This window comes from Brassica oleracea, chromosome C9 (assembly GCF_000695525.1).
Source record: "Brassica oleracea var. oleracea cultivar TO1000 chromosome C9, BOL, whole genome shotgun sequence".
In the NCBI taxonomy this organism is placed as follows: Eukaryota; Viridiplantae; Streptophyta; class Magnoliopsida; order Brassicales; family Brassicaceae; genus Brassica; species Brassica oleracea.
This window is the reverse complement of record NC_027756.1, coordinates 1,283,210-1,294,439: the sequence shown is the minus strand read 5'-3', so window position 1 is coordinate 1,294,439 and position 11,230 is coordinate 1,283,210. Positions and strand designations below refer to the sequence as shown.

The following is an 11,230-nucleotide window of genomic DNA, read 5'->3' as shown; positions in this document are numbered from 1 at the left end:
ATATGCATAAATTTAAGATAATTTTTTTTAAAAAAAAAATTTAGTTTCTAATTAATGGTCTAACGTAGATAAAAATAGGATTCTAAATTAATAGATTAGATTCAATTTTGAGATGGATACAAGAGAATGAGAATTAGAAGAAAAAGCCAAATATGCCCTTCAAATCCATTGCTATGGAAGGAAGATAATCCCACGGTAACACATTCCATGCATCCAATCTCTCTCTTCTTTCTCTCTCAAGAGTACAGTCAGATACAATCTCTGATGGGAAGTCGGTTCTGTCCTTATATAATCCCATTAAATGTTTTTCTCTCTCACCAGTTCTCATCTTTCTCTCTCTAGTTTCACAATCTCTCTTCTTCACTAAGTCTTTGATAGAAACAGAGAGGAGGAGCAAAAGGCTTCTAAGCCATGTCTCTACAATACTATGCTCTTAACTCCATTCAAAGTAACAACTTGTTCGGTACTAAAACAACAGTTTCTCCTTCTTCTAGTTCTTCTCTCTCTTCTTATGTCCTTAAGATCTCAGGTGCGTGATCTCTCCTTTGTCTCCATCTGTCTTATAGAACACACACGATCACGAAAACAGAGTCTTTCATTAACATCTTTTGCTATGTCTGTAAACGAAATTCTCTTGTGGGTTTGATGATGATCAGTTCTTTAACTGAGTTTTCAATAAAAAATAATTTGTTTTTTTTTGTTATTTTGTTTTCCGTTTTTGATTTTCCCTAGAGAACAAAACGAAAAAACAGAGTGATGACTCTGTTTATATGTTCTCTCAGTACCCACGCGTGAGATATATTTCATCATCATCAATGTCTCTCTATCTCTCTCTCTTTTTGTTTTATTTTCTCGTTCTTCCAAACATTTTATAATCATTAATCACTCTTCGTTTATTTTTTCTTCGTTTCCCAATAATTCTCTTATTTATGTCTGATTTTGAACTTGTTTTTTTTTTTACTTTCTGAACGGAATGTCTTCTCCTAATTCGATGCAAAATCAGACTTGACCACAACAATCTATAGTTAGTACGTGGAAACATTTTAAGCCTACATTTATAATAAAATGAGACTATAAGATACTAGCAGTTTGAATTTATTATTAGAGAAAGTACGTTTAGATAATCTAGTTCTCATTATTAGCGAATGGATTGACCTCGTATCGTGGCTTATAATAATTTAATGTTTGTTTGACCACGGACAAAAAATTAGGGCTATTTATTTATTTCTCTATAGTTAGCAAATTACTCATTCTCTTGTCAGTGTTATATTTTTAAATTCTGTTTTTGATAGGATCACCGCTAAGTTTGGGGAGCGACAAACCCAGAAGCTGCTCCATATATTGTACAAAACTTCGAACTCAAGGTCTAATTTAATTTTCAATATTTAAGTAGTAGTTTACATCTTATTCCCTTTATTTTGTTTTCCATATAAAATTTCAATGTTTCTGTGCAGGATACCCTAAATCTCAGGAAATTCAACATGAGATACCTCTAATACAGTGGCAACAGCTTCAAGGAGATGATGCTCCTCAGGTGGTTTTTAAATATATATTGTCTATCTTAAAAGGCTGTTATTTGTTATAATTATTTTCTTGTCAATAATATTCACCAAAAATATCCTCATTAATATTCACTCTTCCTTCTTACCTTGATTTATACATTTCCCCCCGGAATCTATACTTTATATTCCATCAAAAATAGTTATTGTATCATTTGTATGTTTACATTAAAGGTACCAAAGCCACATATTTAATTTCAACTGTTGTTATGATTATATGCGCTGATTATAGTTTCGTGCATTTTGAATAATAGATTAGTGTTGGAAGTTATGATATTGCAATCGAAGAAGCAGTGAAAAGAGTGAAGTCCATTTTGAGAAATTTAAGTGACGGTGAAATTACGATATCGGCTTATGACACAGCTTGGGTTGCTTTGATCGACGCCGGAGATGAAACTCCCGCGTTTCCCTCCGCCGTGAAATGGATCGCCAACAATCAACTCTCCGATAGTTCATGGGGTGATGCCCACCTCTTCTCTTATCATGACCGTCTCATCAACACACTTGCCTGCGTCGTTGCTCTAACATCATGGAATCTCTTTCCTCATCAATGCCACAAAGGTAATTTATTTTTATTTGCAAAAAAAAATTAGGACACATGAAAAAATATCTCGACTTTCTGCAAAAAACGCAAATCCTTTTTTATAGTGGGCTGAAAAGAAAGTATACATTGTTTTATAGTTATGAGTTAGAACATCAATCTTCTTTCTTTTTATCGAATGAAAAACATCAATCTTCTTTTTAAAAAGTTTGAAATCTTTTTCCCATAGCCATTCAAACTAATATATACACACACATATATATATATATATATATATAGGTTAAAAGAAACGTATCCTTTTTCCTTATTATTGTTTGATATGGACTAATTTTAAATTATTTTGAAGTATTAATTACTAGTTACCTGTTCAGGAATCATGTTTTTTAGAGAAAATATCGGAAAGCTAGAAGAAGAAGACGATGAGCATATGCCAATTGGATTCGAAGTAGCCTTTCCTTCATTACTTGAGATAGCTCGAGGAATAAACATAGATGTACCGTACGATTCTCCGGTCTTGAAGGATATATACGCCAAGAAGGAGCTAAAGCTAACAAGGTTTGCGTGTTGGGCCAAAAATATACAATTTTAAATATTCTATTTTTATATAAACATTTTCGAAAGTATTTATATACGGGTCCAATGTAGTTTCACATAAAGCCAAAAAGAATTATTCCGTATAATATTTGCATACGTATTATAAGATATATATATATATATATATATATATATATATATATATATTTTATATATTGACTAAGATGTGGATTAAATTTGGGCGTACGTTGAAATCTTTATAGGATACCCAAAGAGATAATGCACAAGATACCAACAACATTGCTGCATAGTTTGGAGGGCATGCGTGATTTAGACTGGGAAAAGCTATTGAAACTTCAATGTCAAGATGGATCTTTCCTCTTCTCTCCTTCCTCGACCGCTTTCGCATTCATGCAGACCCGAGACAGTAAGTGTCTTGGGTATTTGCGCAATGCCGTCAAACGTTTCAATGGAGGAGGTTTGTTATCTAGTAACCATGTCTACTCATATATTTTTGTCTAGTAGCATTCATGTGCATATATGGCAACGTATAACATCTACTTTTCACTAAATAAACTTTTATAATTATATTTTCAGTTCCCAATGTATTTCCTGTGGATCTTTTCGAGCATATATGGATCGTGGATCGGCTACAACGGTTAGGGATATCGAGATACTTCGAAGAAGAGATTAAAGAGTGTCTTGACTATGTTCACAGGTTAGAAAAACGTTATTTTAATATTAACTTCATTTGTATATACCAAAGTAGTTTTACTCTAATGATGATGATGATAAATATCAGATATTGGACAGACAAAGGCATATGTTGGGCTAGATGTTCTCATGTACAAGATATCGACGACACAGCCATGGCATTTAGGCTCTTAAGACTTAATGGATACAAAGTTTCCGCAGGTAAAAAATAAACTTTGTTTTTTGGTAATATATTTAAACAATTTTAACCAAGTTAAAAGTATAACATCTAGTTCAATTTTAGATGTGTTCAAGGTCTTTGAGAAAGAAGGAGAGTTTTTCTGCTTCGCGGGCCAATCAAACCAGGCGGTGACTGGTATGTTCAATCTATACCGGGCATCGCAATTAGCGTTTCCAAGGGAAGAGATATTGAAAAACGCCCAAGAATTTTCGTCCAAGTATCTACAACATAAACAAGAGAAAGGGGAGTTGCTTGATAAGTGGATTATAATGAAAGACTTACCTGGCGAGGTACGTTACATGTACAATAAGACCAGAAACACACAAATTACAATTGGTTCCAAAAAACATTACATCTGCACTTACGCACTCAATGCCATTTTAGGGTCATCTGATGGAGAAGGAAAACGACAAAGCGTGTTTGGCTCTTTTTTGCTTATTTTTGTTTTTTATTTTGCATGTTAGATTGGGTTCGCGTTGGAGATTCCATGGTATGCAAGCTTGCCTCGAGTTGAGACCAGATTCTATATTGAGCAGTATGGTGGAGAAAACGACGTTTGGATTGGCAAGACCCTTTATAGGTACTTTTTATTCTTCATATTTATTTTTTATGTTGCATTGTCCAATGAATGCAAAACAAATGCATTGCACTAGTTGTTATAATGCATGCATGAGCTGACCATGCATGTTATATGGTCATTTAGTTTGGTAAAATACATAGGTGATTTTAATCTGGATGAATCAAATCAATTGTAAATACCTAACTTGAACCGAATCGAATGTGGAGTGTTTTTTCTACGTTTAACAAGAACTGCGGGTAGTTGTAACACCTTTTTTTTGCAATTGCAAGTGTTTTAATTATAAAGTTAATTGGTAAACTAATAATGTTGGTGGACGATGTAGGATGCCATATGTGAACAATAATGAATATCTTGAATTAGCAAAACAAGACTACAACAACTGCCAAGCTCTGCATCAACTCGAATGGGACACTTTCCAAAAGTAATATCATCTCCACTCTTCATTTTTTTCAATAATCATGGCTTTTAATTGTTGTGAGTTTTTTTCTAAACTTTTAGGAAACTTTTATGCAAGTGGTTTAGGGAGATCTAATAAAAACTTTGTGATATTTCCGAAAAACAAACAAGTATTATTTTCTTATAACATTTCTAAAAGAATTAGCTAAATGGTGTTTTTATTTATTTCATATGAGCAAAATCACAACCTTTTTCATGACAAAGTCACAGCTTTTATTTAGTACTAGCAAGTTTATCGATGCTTTAATTACTTTCTTCTTTTTGTATTTTTAAAAACAAAAATAAAACACTATGTTTTACTAAGTATTCGGTTAATAAATTATGAAACCAATTATTTATCTTTTTTGATCAATAAACCAATTATTTATCTCAAACTGGAATAGTGTATATATATATATTTATTTATTTTCTTAGTGTCTGGAAAGAAAAACTTTGGTTCCAGTTAAACCGTATCTTAAGTTTATATTTTTTTCTCTATATAAGAACTAATTTTAAAGTTAATTTGTACGCAGGTGGTATGAAGAAAATTGGTTAAGTGAGTGGGGTGTGAGTAGAAGCGAGCTTCTAGAGTGCTATTACCTAGCGGCTGCGACTATCTTTGAGGCAGAGAGGTCACATGAGAGAATGGTTTGGGCTAAATCAAGTGTATTGGTTAAAGCCATTTTTTCCTCTTTCGGTGAATCCTATGACTCAAGAAGGAGCTTCTTCGATCAATTTCGTAACTATATTGCCAATGCTCGACAAAGTGATCATCACTTCAATAACAGGTAAATTACTCTTATGTTTTCTGATACATAAATTAAAGTGGGGAAAATTATGGAAAATAACACCAAACAAAGTTTTGGTTACAAAGAGTAAAATATCACACGTACCGCTACCATAATTTGATTATCAAAATAACTAAAATACTTTTTAAAGGAATTTTTAATCAAATAAAGAAACTAAAATCAAAAGTTTTTAATTTAGTTAAAAATAACTTAAAATATCAATATTAACGTAATATTTTTAAATTCTATAAAGAAACGAAAATCAACAGTTTTTAATTTAGTTAAAAATATTTAAAACATCAATATTAACGTAATATTGTTGATATCTTAGAAATTTAAATTTATCATGAGTCTTATTTTTTAACAATTTATCATGAGTCTTTATCTAAAATTTATGCTATTTTAGAATAATTATCTTGTAATTTTTTGAGTTAAAATAAAGAGTTTGGTAAGGCCAGTTTTGTAGCAATGTAAATTTGATTTATGTCCCACCTATTGGTTTTACGGATTTTGCCTTTGCAACCCTTCCATCAATTATTTTGTCCATCTACTAACTCGCAAGCTCCTAGCATTTAAATCTATAAATCTATTGTTTAGGTCCCACCTATTGGTTTTACGTTTAACCCTAAGAGCATGATTAACCCGGGTTCTTAGGACGAAGTTTTTATCGGAAGTTAAGAAACTGTTTCTTAGTTTTTAATTAAGAATCGGTTCTTAGCTTTTTAGTTAAAAGTTAAGAAATAGTTTTTTAACTTCCGATAAGAACTCCAAAAGAACTCCGGGTTTAATCATGCTCTAATTGAACGGCTGTTTATTGGTTTCTGCTATTTGTTTATTTTGCGAAAGCACTGTTTGTTTCCTGGCAGAAAACACCAAGCTGTCTCCATTTAATTAAATATGAAGGATAAATTCATTTGACCTAATATCTTCTTTTTTAAACCTGAGATAAAAAAAAAAAACTGTCAGCTTCATCGAAAAGATGATGTGCAGACAAAACTTTCATTTTATACGGCGTATCGATGCCAGTATAGTTCTGTCCGAAAGTATATTTTTGTATTGGTTAAGATAAGAGAACAACTCTCTTCCAATAAAAACCAGATTTGGTGACGTTATAATAAAAATCTGGAGGCTGTGAAAAATGGAAGTTCCCATACGTACAAAGTAAAAGCTGGATTTATATACGTGTGTGTTTTTAATTTTATATATTTGATTTTCGTACGTAAACAAAGTCAAAATGAAAGGAAAGCTCTAGTAGTATCAGTTGATTGACTAATTTGTCTATACTATAATAATGTATGGTGGATATGAAAATTAGGAGTATAAGATTGGACCGACCAAGGTCGGTTCAGGCGAGTGGGCTTGTCGGAATCTTAATCAGAACTTTGAATCAGATATCGTTTGATCATTACATGTCTCATGGTCGTGACGTTATCAGTCTTCTCTATCAATCGGTACGTTTCTTTCTTATTTTTTTCTTCCTCTAACGTTTATATTTTCTTTGCTTATGAATATTTAACAAATAAATACGTAGATAACATATACTATAAAATAAGTTACAACGGTAATTATAAGAAAACAGATTTGAATATAGAGCGTTATTTTTTTTAGTAAATAATAAACAGTTAGCTGATGTGTTGAATATTAAAAGTTTGGAACGAATTGATTTCTTGTTTTTGCTCTTGTCGGGAATATTGTTTATAAAATTAGGGTTTCGGATAATATTTTTGCTAAACTTGTGTAGCTGCAATTTCATGGTGCTTTTAAAATATTAAAAATAATAAAAAGTTCGAAACACGTAGAAGGTGTACATCTTTCTATATACTTGTATGAGTATGTTTATTAATGTTTTTTATAGTGGGGAGGTTGGCTGGAGAAATGGAAATTAGACGGAAATGAAGGACATGGAGAGCTCCTGGTGAAGATGATAATTCTAATGAAGAACAATGATCTAACTAACTTCTTCACTCATCCTCGCTTTGGTCGTCTCTCAGAAATCATCAACCGAATCAATCTTATTGCCCAATACCTAAAGGTTAGTAATTTTTTTGGTCATATAAATTACAAAAACATTAATCATGACTGGTCTCTCTAATGCCAGAAGTCGCGTCATAAGGAAAAACTAATTCATTTTAATATGTTTTGTGTTGATATAAAAATAAACCTCAAAATATCCTCCATAATTCATCTCTAAATCTGATGTCCAAGTCCATAACTTCTTTAGCATGTGTTGTGGACCAGGCCTGCAAATAATCGATAATTATTGTTCCATTCGATGTTACAACTACTTCGAGTCTAGTCACCAGATCATACCTCTAACAAAAATGTATATGTCTTACTGCAGACAATGAGAAACGATAAGAAAGAGAAGACAGTAAAGAGAATGGAGAATGAGATGGAGCAAATGGTTGAGTTAGTATTGTTGGAGGTTGACACATTCCGTGATGTCAGCATCACGTTTCTCGATGTTGCTAAAGCTTTTTACTATTCTGCTTCATGTGGTGATCATCTCCAAACTCACATAGACAAAATCTTGTTTCAAAAAGTTTTATAACCTTATATCAATATCGATCCATGCCGGCGGTATTTTAATTATGTAATCAATGGATAGTCGATTCATGAATCTATTGATTCTTGTATATATGGATATGTGGAGAAGGAGAATAAATTTTTTTTAAAATTAAACCATGTACAAGTCAAACCTTGGAGTAGTTACTAGCCTCCATTTTCTATAGATATGAATGCTCCGGAAAACAACGTCTTATTCAAGATGAAATCCGTATATGAACATCGACATATATCGTGTAGACTCTCTATGATTCTTTAAGTCATTCATTTTCTTTCGTCAACTCTAGGTTTGAACCGTGTGCATATTGAAAACGCGGACACTCCTAACCATTAGGTCACTAACAGCACGGTTATCGCGGGATCTTAAATGCGTTGCTTAGGTTATTTGGCCATTAAAATTTTTAAAAAAGGTATTAAACCAAGACGTGTATCTTAATTAGGAGAAGGAAGGGACGGTTCTTAGCAGGGATGTGTCACAATACTATAGGTCCTTTCTCTAAAGGCAATTCTCCTCCTCTCGCTCAAGCCGCAACACCACCTAACCCTCTGCTCGTTCCATGCCGTGAGTCCGCTTCTCTTGTCCAGGCCATGAAGCTGCTCTGCATCTTGAGATTGGAGACCATGGTCGTTTCTCCCCTCTCCGATTGATACGCCCTAAATCGAGAAGGATCACTTTAGCTGGGTGTTGGATATGATCCGAGAAGGCAAACGGCACTTCTGGAACTGATATGGATTGAAAGGATCGTCAAGAGATGCGGAATGGCTCTTGATATACCCACGATCTAAGGCTAACCACCCAAGAATGAATGAATGTGTTGGCTAACCACCAAACAACACACAAAGATGAATTGGCTGACCACCAAATAAACAAGCCGATTCACACCAATGAACTAGCTAAAAAACTCTCTCTCTCTCACTCAGAGAAAATAAGAAAAACAAAAATAAACTCAAACTTAGACTGATTTTATTATGAGAAGTGTTTACATATTTATACTACTTTAGGAATAGAAAAAGACTTAAGAATGTATTAAAGACAAACTTAGTAAATTGAATCTAGATGAGAAATTTAAAGACAATGTATTAAAACTCTTGGATCTCAGATCTGGTCAAAGAGACTCTTCGGCTAACGTCCAGGTTCATCTGAACCAAGTAGTTCATTCGCGGTAAGGATCAAGATGTGAGCAGGACGATCCATACGGCCCAAATTCGCGAGAACTGAAGGTCTCCTGATTTGCAAATTGCATAACTCCCACATCTGAACTCCGTTTAATCTGATTCTTCTTCGAGGAGCTCCGTAATTGAGTTGAGAACATTCTCCAAGTGATTTCATGCGAAGAGGACTCGTTTGTTGGAAGATATGAGTCAAACAATGAACATATATCATTACTGCTTTCCATGATCAAGCCATGCATGTCTGTTTTGCCCGGTGCGCTACGCATCACCGATGCTCCAAATCATTAATCCCGAACGCCTCAGCTCTCCTCCGCCGCACAGTCCCTGAAACCAAATTCGTCCGGCGTCGTCAGTTCATCTCCGTCGTGCTGCTCGTCGTAGGAATCAAGCTCGTCGTCGCGTCCTAGAAACTCGTGAAACACCAATGGCCACTTTTGGCTATTTTGCACATCCGGTCCTCATAGTTTCGGTTATTTTCGCATTGACCCCAACTTAACTTAATTACTTTAAAATTCATTAAGAACCCAAAGTATAGTTTCATCAATAAACATGCTCTAAGGATTTGGCCAAAAGAATTTTAATAATATATTTTTTATTGTTAAAGAATTTTCATAGAATTTTAATAATATGCTCTTTGTTTTGTTCAATTATTTTTAAAACATATAAGTTTTGGCATCTCAATGATTTGTTGATCATAAGGTCGTATTTATATTTATTTTATGTAAATCTTAATTAATTATATAAATATATATATGTGATATGTGTGTGTGTGTGTGTGTGTCCCCGTAATGTAAGTGTGATTTTGCAGAAAAAACATAGGAAGTGATGTATACTGGGGTTTAGCATAACAAAGAGCCAAAGACCCATGCAGTTGTCATGTCAAAAAAAAACTCCCACTTTTCTAGAGATTAATTTGTTTTTTGTATGTGTGTGATTTTGGTTGTCGTGACTTGCATGCCTTTGAAAAGTTTTTTTTTTTTGGTGTGGCAGAGAGACAATATCCACTTTAGAACACATGATCTTGATGACTAGGTTTTGTTCTCTTTTCTTTGGACATCAAACATCCAACTTATCAAGACATAATCATATCTATTTAGATTCTCCTTGGATATGAAATATGAAAGGATACCATATTGTTTTATTTGTTTAATCTTAACTATATGTAGTATGGTTTTTATCATTGCTTACCTATTAGGGATGGATAATTTATCTGTAGGTCCGTTTTGAATTAGTATTCGATTTATTCCAAAAGTTTGATTCGTAAGTGTCTTTAATAGTGAACTTGTAAGGTCTACGCAAAACAAGATCATATTAAAAAGGAACTTAACCAAATTGAAACAAAATCAAAATAAAAATCGAGTTGAAGTACTATGGGATGTTCATGCATAACTTCTTGAAAGGACGTTGTCAAAATTAACAAAACAAAAAACTTCTTGAAAGATTTGCCGGACAATCGGCCACTTTCACGAAAAGAAGGCCACTGATTGTGTCTTATCGAACAGAACAAAAAATACCATAGTAATAGTGGCTCGAACTAAACCGCTGACCCATAATTCTATAAATTAACGAATCATAAACTGATAAACAAGAAATTATATCCAAAGAGAATTACTCGACAGAGTGAGATAGATATGTTTGGTTTAAATTAGGACCCCAAGGGACAGAACTATAAAAAGTTAGGTAATGTGCAAAGAGTGTAAAGCAATTTGGAATTGATGGTCAAAATTAGTAAAGGCATGGGCCAAGCTAAGACATAAATGGAGAGACATTGCATTAAATAAATGTACATTTATGAATTGTTATAGTTTTATTCTCTATATCAACTTTATTTCTTTCGTTTTATAATAATGTTTTGTTTTTTTCTTTTGGGTCACCATGAGAATGTTTTATATTTGGATTTATGACATGTACTATGATAAAAAAGCATATTTACAAAAATCTACATGTGAAGTATGAGTGCATGTGGGATCAAAAATGTTTTGAGACACACTGCAGACATATATGTATTTTGTTCATCTTCATGTAAAAGTATTAGTCTTTATCTGGGCGCCTTAATCCAAAAAACCTAGATTTTTGACGTTTAATCTGAATCAACCAAAAACCATAACCGAACCGGAATCG

At 33.2% G+C, this 11,230-nt stretch overlaps 1 protein-coding gene across 1 annotated transcript; it reads left to right on the top strand.

The window, feature by feature from the left end:
- The first annotated feature begins 223 nt into the window (after positions 1 to 223).
- Positions 224 to 8,067, top strand: LOC106313827 (ent-copalyl diphosphate synthase, chloroplastic). Its single transcript, XM_013751745.1, has 15 exons — positions 224 to 529; positions 1,293 to 1,364; positions 1,455 to 1,534; positions 1,814 to 2,120; positions 2,472 to 2,655; positions 2,898 to 3,112; positions 3,232 to 3,352; positions 3,437 to 3,549; positions 3,632 to 3,858; positions 4,033 to 4,148; positions 4,471 to 4,569; positions 5,117 to 5,371; positions 6,687 to 6,822; positions 7,227 to 7,403; positions 7,713 to 8,067. The coding sequence occupies exons 1-15, from the start codon at positions 412 to 414 to the stop codon at positions 7,920 to 7,922; spliced, it is 2,430 nt and encodes an 809-aa protein (XP_013607199.1). The 5' UTR covers positions 224 to 411; the 3' UTR covers positions 7,923 to 8,067.
- Positions 8,068 to 11,230: the final 3,163 nt, after the last annotated feature.